Consider the following 16,736-nt stretch of genomic DNA (forward strand, 5'->3'; position numbering starts at 1 on the left):
AATAGTAATAACGGCATTTATTAAGCGCTTACTATGTGCAAAGCACTGTTCCAAGAGCTGGGGAGGTTATAAGGTGATCAGGGTTGTCCCACGGGGGGCTCACAGTCTTAATCCCCATTTTACAGATGAGGTAACTGAGGCCCAGAGAAGTTAAGTGACTTGCCCAAAGTCACACAGCTGACAATTCAGATGCCAGGCGGCTCACGGTTGGTTCTTTATTCTCGCCACAGTGGCGAGCCGGTTGCAATGTGCCAAGCCTCATTTGCCACCTCCTCCCATTGGCCCGCTCACCAGCTCTCCACTGGCCACTGTCACCCTTTCCCCAGTGCCCTTCTGAATACCTGCTCACTGTTTAGCTTTGCAGCTCCTGGCCATATTACGTTTTTGGTTTGCAGCAAGTGCTTCCTACAGTGCTCTGTACACAGTAAACGCTCAATAAATATGACTGACTGATAAGGTCTGGCCACCTCTGCATTAGACTGTTAGCCGCTTGAGAACGGGAACCAAGTTTTTCACTTTTATTGTACTCTCCCAAATACCCAACACAGTCCTTGCACACAATGGATACCCGATAAATAAAGTCGGAAACACCCTGTTCCATTTTTTTTAATGATATTTGTTAAGCACTTACTATGTGCCAGGCACTCTACTAAGTGCTGAGGTAGATCACAAATTAATCAGGCTCGAAACAGTCTCCATCCCGCCTAGGGATCACAATCTTAATCCCCATTTTACAGAAGAGTAAAGGAGGCACAGAAATGTTAAGTATCTTGTTCAGTGTCACACATTCGGTCATGCATATTGACCAACGACACAATGAGAGACAAAGAGATGAGAGAACCAACTCAATAAGTAATATTAATTAATAACTGTGGTATTTATAAGCACTTACTAGGGCCAGGCACAGTTCTAAGCTCTGGGGTAGGTACAAGATAATTGGATTGGACACAGTCCCTGTCCCTCATAGGGCTCACAGTCTTAATCCCCAATTTACAGATGCGGTAACAGGCACAAACAAGTGAAGTGACTTGCCCAAGGTCACCCAGGAGACAAATGGCAGATCCAGGATTAGAACCCAGGTCCTTCTAACTCCCAGTCCCGTGCTCTTTATCCACTAGGCTGTCAATGCATCCTTTGGAAAACTGTCAATCAGAGTGGGGTGGCAGTGTGGTAACAGATCAAAATCAGATCTACAGAGCTGTTGGGTTGTTCACCCTTCTCTATAGCTGTGAAGCCTCTAGATGGTGAGCTTGCTGTGGGCAGGGACTGTGTCTGTCTACTGTTGTACAGTACTCTCCCAAGCGCTTAGTAGAGTGCTTTGCACACAGTAAGAGCTCAATAAATACGATTGAATGAATGAATGACCCTACACAGGTGCCACATCCAGCTCCTCCAGAACTTCCATTAGCATCAGATTCAATGGCAAAATCAGATCACGAACTCGAGTAACGTAGGCCAGGCTCTTGGCAACAAAGCCAGACTCTCCTCAACACAGTCAGTCAGTCAGTTGGTCGTATTTATTGGGCGCTTACTGCGTGCGGAGCACTGTGCTAAGTGCTTGGAAAAGTACAATGTAACAACAACAGAACCGACACATTCCCTACTCACTCGGTCCAGAGTTACGCTGGGTGGGACACATGAGGATGAGTGACAGCCCAACAGAAGCTGGAGAGAGAGCTGGCGTTGGGAAGCCGGGAGCATTAAGAGCAAAAGAAACGTTTTCAGGACACGCTAAAACAAAGTCTTCGGCAATGCTATCTCCCAGCTGAAAACTGGGAATCAGTTGCTGAGGATGGAGTGTCATAATACACTGCTATCGGGAAAGGAACGGTTCTCTTGGTGCAAAAGCTTTGTACAGAAAGATAGACAAGGTGGCAAAAGAGAATACAGTGCTGCAAATGTTACGGGGGACAATACAACATGGGACAGCTTCGTGTGTGCGAAATGCGGCCAGGACGAGGGTACTGCTATATGTGCCATATATCAGCCATATGTGCACTTGCAGGTGAACTTCACCAGCAGTGGTGTCCTCTTGAAATCCAAGGACGAAAAACTCTCCATTTAAAAAAACGGAGAAAGTCAGGATCCTCCCAGCCGAGAAACCTCAAATGGATCCTTTTACCTCCAAGAAAGCAACGGGAGCTGAGGTAACCAACTTTTCATGCCAAACATGCGGGTGAGAAGGAGGCAGAGGTCTTAGGGGAAGTGAGAAGGGACAGGCGTTAAAGAGCTTATGCATGAGAAAACAACCATTTGGGACTTTTTTTTTTCAGCCCTGATTGGAAATTCACAATTATCCGAGACCTGGGATGAGCAAGCAGGAAGATCCAGCTCGAAGAGTTGTGGGAATGATTGACCGCAACACCCCTGGGAATCTACTCAATGTGGTAGAATGGGGTAGGATGTCACGGGATTTAACTACAGGCTTGGGCTGGGCTCTCCTGGGACAACTGCAGGGAGGCCCTAATATCCTGCAGTTCCCTGGGAAAAATCAGCTGCCGCCTTTCCCCGGCTCACACTCTTTCAAACAAAATCACCTCTGGTGGCATTTATTATGCAATGATAGTCTAATATAAGACATATAAAGTGAGAATTTGAAAATAAATCACAAATATTTCTCCACAAAACAGGTTGTAAATTGGCTGGCAACTAGTTATATTAGAATGTCATACCTTGGCAGAATTTCCATAAATATTCAGGATCTGGGCTCTGAAGTACTTCTCGGTGCCTAAATCAGTATATGGTGCCAGGCAAACTAAATCAGGATAGGGCTGCATTGGCAGTGGCATCAGTTTTGTCTGGTTGATCTCAGTAGTGAGATTTTTTAGCATAATCAAGTTCAGCTCATCAATCCTATAACCCCAAAAATGTCCAACTTCTACCACCTGAAATTTTTAAAAAAGTTAAATGAGTGCACTGGAACCATGAACAATGGCATTCTAAAACTCAGAACTTCAGGTAACAAATGTAATTTCCAATATTAAGGACCTGGGTAGAACATTATTGATAACTGTTGAACACTTTTAGTTCCTGATAGCCAGAATGGGGGCTTTTTTCAAACTAAGAAAGATTTATCTGCACTTGGACTTCTGCTATTCACCCACCCCCAAACCCCACAGCACTTATGTACATATCTTTAAATTATATATTATAAATCACTTACTGATTCAAATTAATGTCTGTCTTCCCCTCTAGACTGTAAGCTTGTTATGGGCAGGGAGCATGTCTGCTAATGCTGTTGCACATTCCTCTCCCAAGCACTTAATATAGTGCTCTGCACATAATAAGCACTCAACAAAGATCACTGATTGACCGACTGAACCCTTTACCCCTCACCATGTGACTTTTTTACAATATGCCTTACATTTGCATTCTGCACTGATCACAAGATTTATGGATTTTGACATTAACCTTACACTATAACCTTATATGGAAGCTTTTAATCGGAATTCAATTTTTAAATTTCAAAATCATTTTTTACTTGTCATTAGCCCTGACAGGTGCATAGTCTATTTCACTGTTAAGAGCTGTATCTTTTGAAGACACAGGTGTGCACCTCTAAAAAAGACGTACAGATGAATGTCTTTACGTATTTATGACCTATGAGGTAACCAGATGCTGGACAAGTTCCAAGTAACCGGAATTTTGAGTTATGCCTAAAGAATATGGGAATGTAAAAATGGACTATTGGCACCACACTGAGATTCTGGACTAGTCTCACATGGACTAAATTTTGCTTTAATTTAACAAAAGTTGCAAAAAATCTCCCAAAACACCTACAGGGTTAAAAAAGGCATAGTCCAACAGAAGAATACTATAATCTAAGCATTAAATCAATATAGAAACTGGAAAGCTACCATCAAATTACTTTGTTTTAATATTCGTACCTCTGTGACGCTGACAGATAAAACTGCATTTTTGATCATTTGAGACCATTCCAGAATATCAGATGAATTATACACAGGATTTATCACCTGCCTCTGTAAATCCACCTGCACTCTATTTTAAAAGACAAAAAAGAGGAGTAAATTATCACCCAAATTCTCATCTTTCAAAAATGGAATATATTTACATACTCAAAGTTACCATATTTACTTTATACATTGCTAAGTTTACAAGATTTTGAATGTTAAAAAGGCAGCAGTAGCTGTACATGCATGTACTTTCAAAACACATACGTCGTTTCTCCTTCCAGTAGATGTAATTAATTCCCCAAATTTCATTGTCTAGGGAACTATTTATTCAGGGACCAAAATCCTGCATTAAAATGCCCACATATATTTAATACAGTTGTAGCCATGTAAAAAACTTCAGTCCCACAAAGCCATGAAGCTCAAAATGCAGGGAGGTGGTTGAGGATGATAGATAGCAAAACTAGGACTTTACAGACTTCATTCAAGGTGACATACATTGTCCAGGAATCCTGCAGCCTTTGACGTTGTGGATGAACTCCTTCTCAATCAGTCAATTGATCAGGCATACTTATTGAGCACTTACTGTGTACAGAGCACTGTACTAAGTGCCTGGGAGAATACAATATAACAATATAACAGACACCTTCCCTGTCTAAAACAAGCTTAAAGTCTAGAGGGGAGACAGACATTTATATATATAAATAAATTACAAGTGTGTACTTAAATGCTTTCATTCATTCATTCATTCAATTGCATTTATTGAGCGCTTACTGTGTGCAGAGCACTGTACTAAGTGCTTGGGAAGTACAAGTTGGCAACATATAGAGACGGTCCCTACCCAACAGCGGGCTCACAGTCTAGACGGGGGAGACAGACAACAAAACAAAACATATTAACAAAATAAAATAAATAGAATAAATATGTACAAATAAAATAAATAAATAAATAGAGGGGTCAGGGAGAGAACTGGAGGAGAGGAACTTGAGGCAGCAGGTGCAGACAACTCGCTCAAGGAGTTTGAAGAGGAATGGTAGGAGGGAGTTGGAGGTGATAACTGAAGGGAACCATAAGGTCAAGGGATGGTTTTCTTAGGATAAGGGGGGCATGGGCATGTTTGAAAGCAATGGGGAAGAAGCAACTGGAAGCGGGCTCACAGTCTAGACGGGGGAGACAGACAACAAAACAAAACATATTAACAAAATAAAATAAATATAATAAATATGTACAAATAAAATAAATAAATAAATAGAGTAATAAATAAGTACAAACATACATACATATATACAGGTGCTGTGGGGCTGGGAGAGGGGATGAATGAAGAGAGTAAGTCAGGGTGATGCAGAAGGGAGTGAAAGAAAAGGAAATGAGGGCTTAGTCTGGGAAGGCCTCTTGGAGGAGATGTTCCTTCAATAAGGCTTTGAAGGGGAGGAGAGTCATTGTCTGTCAGATATGAGGAGGGAGGGCATTACAGGCCAGAGGCAAAACATGAGCAAGAGGACTGATGGCAAGATAGACGAGACTGAGGTACAGTGAGAAGGTTATCACTAGAGGAGTAAAGTATGTGGGTAGGTTGTAGTAGGAGAGTAGTGAGGTGAGGTGGGAGGAGTTAAGGTGATTGACTGCTTTAAAGCCAATGGTAAGGAGTTTCTGTTTGACACCAAGGTGGATGGACAACCATGGGAGGTTCTTGAGGAGCGGGGAAACATGTCCTGAATGTTTTGGTAGAAAAATGATCCAGGCAGCAGAGTGAAGTATGGATGGGAGTGGGGAGAGACAGGCGGCTGAAAGGTCAGCAAAAAGGCTGGACGGTTAGCAAGGAGGCTGACGCAGTAATCAAGGAGGGATAGGATAAGTGATTGGATTAATATGGTAACAATTTGGATGGAGAGGGAAGGATGGATTTTAGCAATGATGTGGAGGTTGAATTGACAGGATTTAGTGATGGATTAAATATGTGGGTTGAATGAAAGAGCGGAGTCAAAGATAATGCCAAGGTTCTGGGCTTGTGAGACAGGAAGGATGGTGGTGCCACCTACAGTGATGGGAAAGTCAGGGGAAGGACAAGGTTTTGGTGGGAAGATGAATTCTGTTTTAGACACATTAAGTACGAGGTGATGGCAGAACAGAGAAGTAGAGGTATCTTGAATGCAGGGGGAAATATGAGGCTGCCTCTCTGGAGAGAGATCAGAACCAGAGGTGTAGATCTGGCAACCATCCGCACAGAGGTGGTAGTCGAAGCTGTGCGAGTGAATGAGTTTGACAAGGGAGTGGGTGTAGATGAAGAATAGAAGGGGACCCAAACTGAACCTTGAGGGACACCATGGGTAGGGGGTGGGAGGCAGGGGAAGAGCCTGTGAAAGAGACTGAGAATGAATGCCCAGAGAGATAGAAGGAGAACCAGGAGAGGACAGTGTCAGTGAAGCCGAGGTTGGATAGTGTTTCCAGGAGAAGGGGGGGTTCGACAGTGTCAAAGGCAGATGAGAGGTCAAGGAGGATTAGGCTGGAGTAGAGGCCATTAGATTTGGCAAGAAGGAGATCATTGGTGAGCTTTGAGAGGGCAGTTTCTGTGAAGTGAAGGGGACAGAAGCCAGATTGGAGGGGGTCAGGGAGGGAATTAGAGGAGAGGAACTTGAGGCAGCAGGTGTAGACAAGTCGCTCAAGGAGTTTGAAGAGGAATGGTAGGAGGGAGTTGGAGGTGATAACTGAAGGGAACCATAAGGTCAAGGGATGGTTTTCTTAGGATAAAGGAGACATGGGCATGTTTGAAAGCAATGGGGAAGAAGCGACTGGAAAGCAAACAGCTGAAGATGGCGGTTAGGAAGGAAAGAGTGGTTTCTTCTGGAAACCCTACCTAACCTTGATTTCTCTGTCTCAGTCCTCTCCTGGTTCTCCTCCTACTTCTCTCGCCACTACTCCGTCTCTTTCACTGGCTCCTCCTCCCACACTCTAATTGTGCCTCCCCACTTGCCTGGCAAGGTTCTGCTCTGAGTTCCCTTCGATTTTCCATGCTCATCCGCTCTCCCGGCTTCAACTACCATCTCTACAAGGAACTCATTTATGCAGGGAACATGTCTGCTAATTCTGCTGTATTCTAATCTCCTAAACACTTAGTACAGTATTTAGAAAAATAATCCAGGGATAAGAAGGAGATTATGGACTGGAAAGGTATGAGGCTGGAGACAGGAAGGGAAGTTTGTTGGGTAGGGACCATCTCTATATGTTGCCGATTTGCACTTCCCTAGTGCTTACTACAGTGCTCTTGCAGGTAGTAAGCACTCAAAAAAACCACTGATTGACTGATTGATGGCTCCAGACCCGGTCCTTCTCCTTCATTGCAAATCCACACATCCTCCTGCATTCAAGACATCTCGATCCGGTTGCCAGTGGACACAACAAACACAACCTATTAAAAACTGAATTCATCTTCCCGACTAAACTCCCTCCTACTCCCAACTCTCCCATCACTGTTGAAAACCAGCCTCCCTGCCTCACAAGCACACAAGCTTGGAAATTTCCCTTGACTCCTCTCACTCCTTCACTCTGAGTATTCAGTCAGTCATCAAATCCTGTCAGTCCTATCTTCATAACATCTCCAAAATCTGCCCCCTCCCCTCCACGTCCAAACTGCTATTATGCCAGTCCATACGCTAGTCATATCCTGTCTCTACTCCTGCATGAGCCTCCTCACTGACCTTCCTTTCATTCATTCACTCAATCGTATTTATTGAGCACTTACTGTGTGCAGAGCACTGTACTAAGCACTAGGGAAGTACAAATCAGCAACATATAGAGACAGTCCCTACCCAACAACCTTCCCTTCCTGTCTCCAGCCTCATACCTTTCCAGTCCATAATCTCCTCTTTTCCCTGGATTATTTTTCTACAGCATCATTTTGTGCCCATCTTTCCACTCCCCAGAAACCTCTAATGCTTGCCCATCCATAGCCACATCAAGCAGGAACTCCTCTCTATCAATTTTAAGTCACCCAATTATGTCTCTTCCCACTCCCTATCCTTGCCACATCAAGCAGCAACTCCTCTCTATCAATTTTAAGTCACTCAATTATGTCTCTCCCCACTCCCTATCCTTGGCCTTCTCCTACTCCACAAAGCCTTTCCTGACTAATTTCTCATCTCCCCCAACAAATTTTCCCTCCTTACTTCATCACTCAAGCACTTAAGTATGAATAGAAGTAGTAGTCATAATAGTAGTAGTAATAATATTTACTAAGCACTTATTATATTCAGAGCATTGCACTAAGTGCTGTGAAAGAGCTACCCCAGGGAATTAAACACAGACCCTGTCCTTCTAGACACAACCTATGAGTCCAAAGGCCTCAAGCACTAAGATACTCACTTCCTCCTTCCTTACACTTATTTACATATTTTTATAATGAGTGGCTCCCCCAACCTACAATTTATTTTAATGTGTTTCCCCCAGCAGGCTATAAGCTCCTTGAGGGCAGGACTGATTGACTGGATTCACTGCATCAGCTTCATAATTTTTAAAGAGCCCAAAAACCTAAACGTAGCCCTACTGAAGCATTTTCATTAAATCTGGCTTTTAAAGTTAAACTCTGAAAATGAAATACACAATATAAAGCTCACATCTTCCCAGGAAAACTACTATATCTTTAACAATTGACTTAATTTTACCATTAGGCCAAACTTCTGAAAGCTCATGTAATCCATTTACTTCCCCCAGTGCGAACTCCTATGAAAAGATCATAGATTCTTCTTAAGAGATAATTCTTCATTCAAGATTTATAGTGTAACAGCTCTTTCCACTCAGAACTAGCCCCCTAATTTACTTATCAGGATATAAATATGCAGAAGTGAAAAGTGTTAATCCCCTTTTGAAGATGAAAAACTTGGAATATAGAGCAAGTGAATAACCAGTTTTGGAAGAAAACTTCAAGCTCCCCCATCAGTCCACCTTATGTGCTTCATAAGAGAATTCAGTTTTTGATAGTTTTTGATAGGTTTGTTGTTTGTTGGCAACTGAGTTGAGATGTCTTGAAGGCAGGAGAAAGTGTTGTGGACAGTTCTCTGCCCCAAGTGATCAGTGGGTAAAGTGAGAAATTGGTGGGAATACTACCTCCAAGGTAAATTCAAAACTGTAGCTGACTGGTTTATTACTTCGGAAAAAGGTCTTAAAAATTTATTTCAGAGGAAATTCACACACTGCTCCCACAATCTTAAAGATAGCACAGACTTCTAAAGTGGGTTGAGACCCTGAATGGAAGCTAACTATAGTCAGGTCTGCCATAATACATTTTCATAATGCATTTTGGAGAGGATGTTGTTTGCGGAAACATTCATCTGGAAATGTGAGTCAATCTGGATAGAATGAAATGTGGCATCAGAACAAACTGTGCCCATGAATGAGTACAGCATCAGACAAGGCACAAACACTACAACACAATTTCTTCTTAACATGAGGGTCTTCAAAAATGAAATTCCCCAATTTTAGGACTGTTCATATTCATTCACTCGAGTATTTACTAAGTACTAAATATGTGCACAGCAGTGTGAAAAATAACAAAGAAGAAAACTAGATCCAATCTCTGCCTCTTGGAGGCTCACAATCCAAGAATAAACATGAAGAAGAGTTGGCAATGGACATAGAAGGAGAGACCAAAGTAATAAAAACAATAGAACCTGAGAAGCAGCGTGGCCTAGTGAAAAGAGCCTGGGCCTGGGAATCAGAGAATTGTGTTCCAATCCCAGCTCTGCCACTTGCCTGCTGGGTGACCTTGGGCAAGTCACTTCACTTCTATGGACCTCAGTTCTCTCATCTGTAAAATGGGGATTAAGATTGTGAGTCCTGTGTGGGACAGGGACTGTGTCCAACCTGGTCATCTTATATCTGCTTGCTTAGTACAGTGTCTGGCACATAGTAAGCGCTTAGCAAATACCATTAAACCCTGAAAAGACAAAGCCAGCAATAAATACGGTAAGAGCTGCAGTATATCGAAGCTAAAGGAGCACTATCATGCTTCTGACTATATAGATGAGGCTATTTAGAGCCCAACAGATATAACAGCCACAGCCTTCACTGTTTTAAAAGTGAAGGAGGTAACGTGCTGCAGCCAGCTCTTCATCCCGCCACGTTGGAACATTGCAGGACAGGAGTTCTGTGTCGTGAGGAGGGAGGGTGACTGCAATGTCCAGTGGGCTTCAAAATGAACGAAGCAGAGACAAAGAGAAATGAGGGCCTACCTCTCTCCTTACCTCCCTCTAAAACATACCTTTTCTGCCTCAGGCTTGTGACAGAACTTTCTCCTTTAAACTTGACTTCAATATCTTCTGCGGAATGAATACTGAGCTCCAGGGGAATTCTTAACTGTGCCATTTTCATGGCCATGTATACTCCAGGATGAACTTTAAACCTTTCCACCGGATTACGAGAAAACTCCAAAAAGGCTCTATCCCCATGGAAGAAAAAATAAGAATTATTCCATTGGAAACCTTGGAACCTACAGGAATCGCTAGTCCCAGACTTTTTCCTTCATTAGACTAGGGAATGAACAGCCTGTTGAATTTCCCCTTTACAATTCCAGAATCACTGTCATCACCAATAAAATCTAGAATCATTTTCTTAAGGAAAAATGCAATTATGAGCAATGCCAATTAAGGGACTGCAATGATCCTTTTGTACCGCATAAAATGCCTAAATGTTAACTTTTCCCCAACTGTCACTGTTTCTGAACAATTATACTGTGACATAATATCAAATCTGCATTGCTAGAGGATAACTGAAGGATGTCTGAAACAGAAAAAAAATGAAATAACTGTATGTTGGAACCAACCCTCTTAGAGTCGGGGTTCCCAGGAAGTATAGGATCAATAAGATATTTTAAACTTTCAACTGGTAACTCTAGGAGTCAACTAGTCCTACTGAGAGCTTACCTCCACCTCCGCCAAGAGGCCTTCCCAGACTGAGCCCCCTTTTTCCTCTCCTCCTCCCCATCCCCCCCGCCCTACCTCCTTCCCCTCCCCACTGCACCCATATATATGTTTGTACTGATTTATTACTCTATTTATTTTACTTGTACATATTTACTATTCTATTTATTTTGTTAATGATGTGCATTTAGCTTTAATTCTAATTGTTCTGACGACTTGACACCTGTCCACATGTTTCGTGTTGTTGTCTGTCTCCCCCTTCTAGACTGAGCGCCCATTGCTGGGTACGGACCGTCTCTATATGTTGCCAACTTGTACTTCCCAAGCGCTTAGTACAGTGCTCTGCACACAGTAAGCACTCTATAAATACAATTGAATGAATGAATGAATGAACTACTTACTTGTTACCATCAAATAAAATGGATTTTATTTGACCGCATGGTCTAAAAAGAGCCTGGAGCTGTTTAAAGTAAAGGAATCCATATGGAGGAATGTGCTTCAGCTGTTTAAAACATAAACACAAGTTAGTGTTCACTTACAATAGGGTATAACGGTCCTCGGGAGAACCCAGATGTTTGTCCCTTTCTTTAATGCCCCCTAAAGTAATGCCACTCCTCGGACCCCCCAAAAGAGAAAAACCCAGCAAGGTACGTACGTAATTATAATGATGATTCAATAGTAGTTATATTTAAGTGCCTGCTGGGACTGATAGACTGTTCTAATGCTTTCTTAAAAAAAAAGGTAAATTAAACCTAATTTTATCATCAAAATAAGTTAGCTAAACAACAACAAAAAATCTAAAGTGATATTTCCAGAAAAGAGAGGCCAGACTAGTCTACTCCTAAGCATGGATAACTCAGTTTTTCTAGATGAGGGAGAGGCAGGAACCACAGTTCAAGTATACTAAGCCACAGTTGGTAAACCATGTGGCTGGATGGGGTCTAAGACAGAGAAAGACCATTTGGGGGAATAAAATGAGTCTTCTTAATCTAAAACCATAGATGTTCATAAAAAAAGGAAATGAGTCTTCTTAAACTAAAACCATAGACATTCATAAAAAAAACACATCAAAACAAAGTCCTCTCTGAGAAACTATGTTGCTCAGAAAACTCACGGTGTTCACATACCATTATGGTGGTTTTAGGATCTTTGCCACACAATTCCCTTGTAGCTATTTCTTCATCACAGTATCCAAAAGTGAAGTAATTTGGATAAAAAGCACCAGACAAAACAACCTGAAAGACAGAACTCCTCTTCTGAAATGGAAACATTAAAGTATGTCTGACAGCACCAATCTAACATTCTCCTTTTGCGCTACAAACTCTATGCCAGATAATTTCCCAATCTACCTCTCCAGCCCCGAAATCTGCCCTGGATTCTCTTCTATTTTCCATCACCCCCTCCCTTGGAGAACTCATTCACTCCCAAGACTTCAACTACCATCGCTATTCATTCATTCATTCAATCGTATTTATTGAGCGCTTACTGTACGCAGAACACTGCACTAAGCGCTTGGAAAACACAATTCAGCCATGGATAGAGATAATTCCTACCCAACAACGGGCTCACAGTCTAGAAGGGGGAGACTGACAACAAAACAAAACAAGTAGACAGGCATCAATAGCATATGCATGTATATAGATGTACACATATCACACTACGTGAAGGACTCCCAATTCTAATTGTTTTAGCGGCTTGAAATCAATCAGTGGTATTTATGGAGTGCTTGCTCTGTGCAGAGCACTGTACAGGGCACTTGGAAGAGGACAATGTAACAGAATTAACAGACACATTCCCTGCCCCTGTTGAGCTTACATTCTTGAAAGACTGAAGGAAGCCCTTTTCCCCCCATCTGCCCTCCACTCTGCATCATCTCTGCTACCATATTAATCCAAGCACTCATCCTCTCCCGCCTTTATTGCAGCATCAGCCTCCTTGCTGACCTCCCTGCCTCCTCTCTCTCCCCCACTCCAGTCCATACTTCACTCTGCTGCCCTGCTCATTTTTTCTTCAAAACCGCAAGAAGCAGCGTGGCTCCGCGGAAGGAGCACGGGCTTGGGAGTCAGTGGTCATGGGTTCTAATCCCGACTCCGCCACTTGTCAGCTGTGTGACTTTGGGCAAGTCACTTCTCTGGGCCTCAGTTCCCTCATCTGTAAAATGGGGATGAAGACTGTGAGCCCCACGAGGGACAACCTCGGTGACCTTGTATCCCCCCCAGTGCTTAGAACAGTGCTTGGCACATAGTAAGCACTTAACAAATAACAACATTATTATTATTATTATTACCTCTCCAGCCCCAACCTCTCTCCTTCTCTGCATTTTCACCTTTCCTCCTGCCTTCAAGACAACTCTACCTGAACGTCCCACCAATGCTTCAAACTCAATGTGTCTAAAACTGAACTCATCTTCTCCCCCAAACGGTCTCTTATCCCCAACTTTCCCAGCACTGATGACAACCCTGCCAGCCTCTCTGTCTCACAATCCCACACCTGGGTATTATCCCTTGATTCCTCTCGCTCCTTATTCAGTCAGTCACCAAAGCCTGTCCGTTCTAGCTTCACAACATCTCTAGAATCTGCCACCTTACGTCCATCCAACCTGCCTCTGCACTGGTCGCGTACTTGTCATAGCCCACCTCGACTACAGCATCAGCCTCCTCGCCGACCTCTCTGCCTCCAGCCTCATCCTTCTCCAGTCCTCCTGCGCAGGTCAGTTTTCTAAAGCATCATTCTGTGTACATCTCCCCACCCATCCACCTCCACATCAAACAGAAACTCCTTACCATCAGTTTTAAGTTACTCAATTAGCTCTATCCCCAAAACTTACCTTCACTCTTCTACTGTAACCCATTTGTATACCTTGCTACTCTAACATTAACTTACTGTGACTCACTCTCCTCCTCTTCATCTTCCAAGCCCAACTACAATCACATCTCCATGAAGCCTTCCCTGACTAACTTCTCTTCTCCCCACACTATTTTTCCCTCCCTATTGTGCCATCTCCATGTATTTGATTTCATAGTTCTTAAGCACTTAAATTCTCACTCCACAACAACCCCTTGCTGCTCTTCATCTTCCAAGCCCAACTACAATCACATCTCCATGAAGCCTTCCCTGACTAACTTCTCTTCTCCCCACACTATTTTTCCCTCCCTATTGTGCCATCCCCATGTATTTGATTTCATAGTTCTTAAGCACTTAAATTCTCACCCCACTGCCTCTATTTTTTAATGGTATTTCTTAAGCACTTACTATGTGCCAGGGACTGTACTACCTGTTGGACTTGTATCCACCCTAACTCTTCATACGGTAGATGGCACATAGTAAACACTTAAAAAATGTCACTATTACATTATTATCATTATATACAAGTTAATCACTTTGGACACAATCCTTGTCCCACATAGGGTTCACAGTCTTAATCCCCATTTTGCAGATGAGGCAACTGAGGCAAAGAGACGTTAAGTGACTTGCCCAAGGTCACCCAGCAGACAAGTGGCAGAGCCGGAATTAAAATCCAGATCCTTCTGACTGCTAGGCCTGTGCTTTATCCACCAGGGCACAGTACAAACTAAACACAGAGCCAGGAGCAGAAATTCATTAATTCATTCAATCATATTTATTGAGTGCTTAATGTGTGCAGAGCACCGTACTAAGCGCTTGGAAAGTATTATACAGCAATAAAGAAATCAAGAATAAGGAAATCAAGTTGCCTGACACAGGACCACACCACTCCTAGGAGATGAGGGAAAGGGTGAGAAGCAGTGTGGCCGAATGAAAAGACCATGAGCCTGGGAGTTTAAATCTGACTCTGCCATTTGCCTGCTGGGTGAACAAACTTGGGCAAGTCACTTCACTTCTCTGTGCCCCGTTTTTCTCACCTGTAAAATGGGGTTGATTCTTGTTCTCCCTCCTTCTTGCACTGTGAGCCCCACCTGGGCCAGGGACTGAGTCTGACCTGATTATCCTGAATCTACCCCAGTGCTTGAAACCTAGTAAGTGCTTAACAAATATCTTAATAATTGTTGTTATTACCCCAACACACCTGAATGATGAAGCGCTGCTTGTACACATATTCGGGATCCACGGCAGGAGGCTGGGTCACAACGAGCATGTTGAACTGTTTGATTCTGTTCTTCAACTCTTCAAATAATTCAGCCACCTGAAAGATCCATTTTGAAATGATGCTTAAATGAAATCTAAGACTACTCCCCACCGCTAAAATGATCCGGGAATAAACATGTACAATTGCCTGTTAAAACAGGACTTTGGTGTCCCATAAAATCCTGACACCAATTTCACATACTTCTCAATGAACAATTTATACAACACCAAGGAACCTATCAGAACATTTACAAGCAATTTAATCACCTCGGTTTTTTAATTTGTTGCCAAGCATTTATGGGAAACCCCTGAAGCAATGAAAGAATAGTCTCTGGAAGGGCATTTCCCAGAGAACTATAAATGGATAAGATCCGGAATTGTATTTAAAGACAGAAGTAGGATGGTTAAGCTTACCCTCTAGAAAAACTAGGAAAATGAATTACATTCAATAAAATCTGATAAAAATGGAAGAGGCTAAGATTTGCTAAGGACTAGCAAATCTTTCCGGCATGTCTTCTACAGGAAACAGGGCAATAATCCTGCTTTAAAGTTACAATCTTAAATAGATGCAATATGGTCTTCTTCAATGGAATGGCTGACAGCTCTGAATTTTATTTACAAATGTAGAGGACTCCTGATTCAGTCTCTTATTTTTTCCTCTAGAACTTATTTAGGGTACTTTTAACACAAATTATATTCTAAACAAATGCATCTTTCTACTTCCTTGGAGCAAATCAAAGTTAAGGAGGCAGAGACAGAAAATAAAAACCAGGATAGGAACTGCAAGTGGTGACCGTAAGCAAAAAGACAATATCTGTGGGTGCGCAGGTCAAAAGGGACTTTTGTTCATACAACTGTCTCAGTTCACACAGAAGTCAAAAGTAAACTATATATTTGTGTATTTTTAATCATACATGCAGATCCTGGAAAACTCAGGTTTCTGGACCAAAGATTAGGGTTTCAATTTTTCAGGATGGGGATACTTCAAATAATTCCTAGCAAGAAGTGCTAATAGGCAATTTTGTATTCAACAGCGGCAACATCTGAGCCTTTGTGTTTAGTGGAATTGTTTGGAGGCTCTTTAAAAAAATAACAAATTTCACTTTAAAAAAAACTATTTTTCAGAAAATATTTACTAATCATTTCACATGAATATGCCTTAAAGGACAACTATATTCAAGATTTAAAATACTTTTCATAGATCCAGGTAAACACTACAAGTCTCAATCGTTTACCTCTTTAATTCTCCTGATCTGAATACAATTTGATCGTCCCCACTCAAGTTCATCCTTTAGAAATACAAACCAAAGATTAGCAAAGGTTATGAAGTACAGGCAAAACACGCACATACACACACACACAACCACTCCCATCTTTGAAACAGAGCAATGAATGTAACAGTTCTGCAGGCTGGTCTATGTTTGCCTCATCCTCACTGACCAAGGTCACCCCCCTGACACTCTGGCTTCCTGTCCCAGAAAAACAGAGGCAACAGACAACAGTGACATCTGGTCAACCAATTTCCACAAAAATCTGGTGCAACTTAATGGAAAACGGTATTTATTCAATTTTTAGCTCCACTGCTTAAATCTTGGTTGGTAAAGCCAGGCTTTCAAAAATCCATGTGTTAATCTACAAAAGCTCAAGGATCCAGGGAATTCTCCTTTTCCCTGAGATTTGACAAAGCAGTTTGGCACGCTGGACTCGGTGTTTCTGGAAATGATGGGTGTTCTCCATTCTACAGTGTTCTGATATGCAGGCACATTTGACTTTCACTGTTACCTACTGGAATCCCTAGCATCTCGGGCTG

At 42.3% G+C, this 16,736-nt stretch overlaps 1 protein-coding gene across 2 annotated transcripts in view; it reads right to left on the reverse strand.

The window, feature by feature from the left end:
• The window catches only part of TDRD9 (tudor domain containing 9), a 125,264-nt gene that overhangs the window by 33,974 nt on the left and 74,554 nt on the right, over positions 1-16,736 (reverse strand). For both annotated transcript variants that reach the window (XM_038743285.1, XM_038743284.1), the window contains exons 20-26: positions 16,162-16,215; positions 14,868-14,984; positions 11,950-12,057; positions 11,224-11,324; positions 10,165-10,341; positions 3,888-3,999; positions 2,673-2,885 (exon numbers count right to left, since the gene is read on the reverse strand). In XM_038743285.1, coding sequence (XP_038599213.1) covers positions 2,673-2,885; positions 3,888-3,999; positions 10,165-10,341; positions 11,224-11,324; positions 11,950-12,057; positions 14,868-14,984; positions 16,162-16,215 — 882 coding nt within the window. The remainder of the gene's footprint in view (positions 1-2,672; positions 2,886-3,887; positions 4,000-10,164; positions 10,342-11,223; positions 11,325-11,949; positions 12,058-14,867; positions 14,985-16,161; positions 16,216-16,736) is intronic.

This window comes from Tachyglossus aculeatus, chromosome 1, assembly GCF_015852505.1.
Source record: "Tachyglossus aculeatus isolate mTacAcu1 chromosome 1, mTacAcu1.pri, whole genome shotgun sequence".
Lineage (NCBI taxonomy): Eukaryota > Metazoa > Chordata > Mammalia > Monotremata > Tachyglossidae > Tachyglossus > Tachyglossus aculeatus.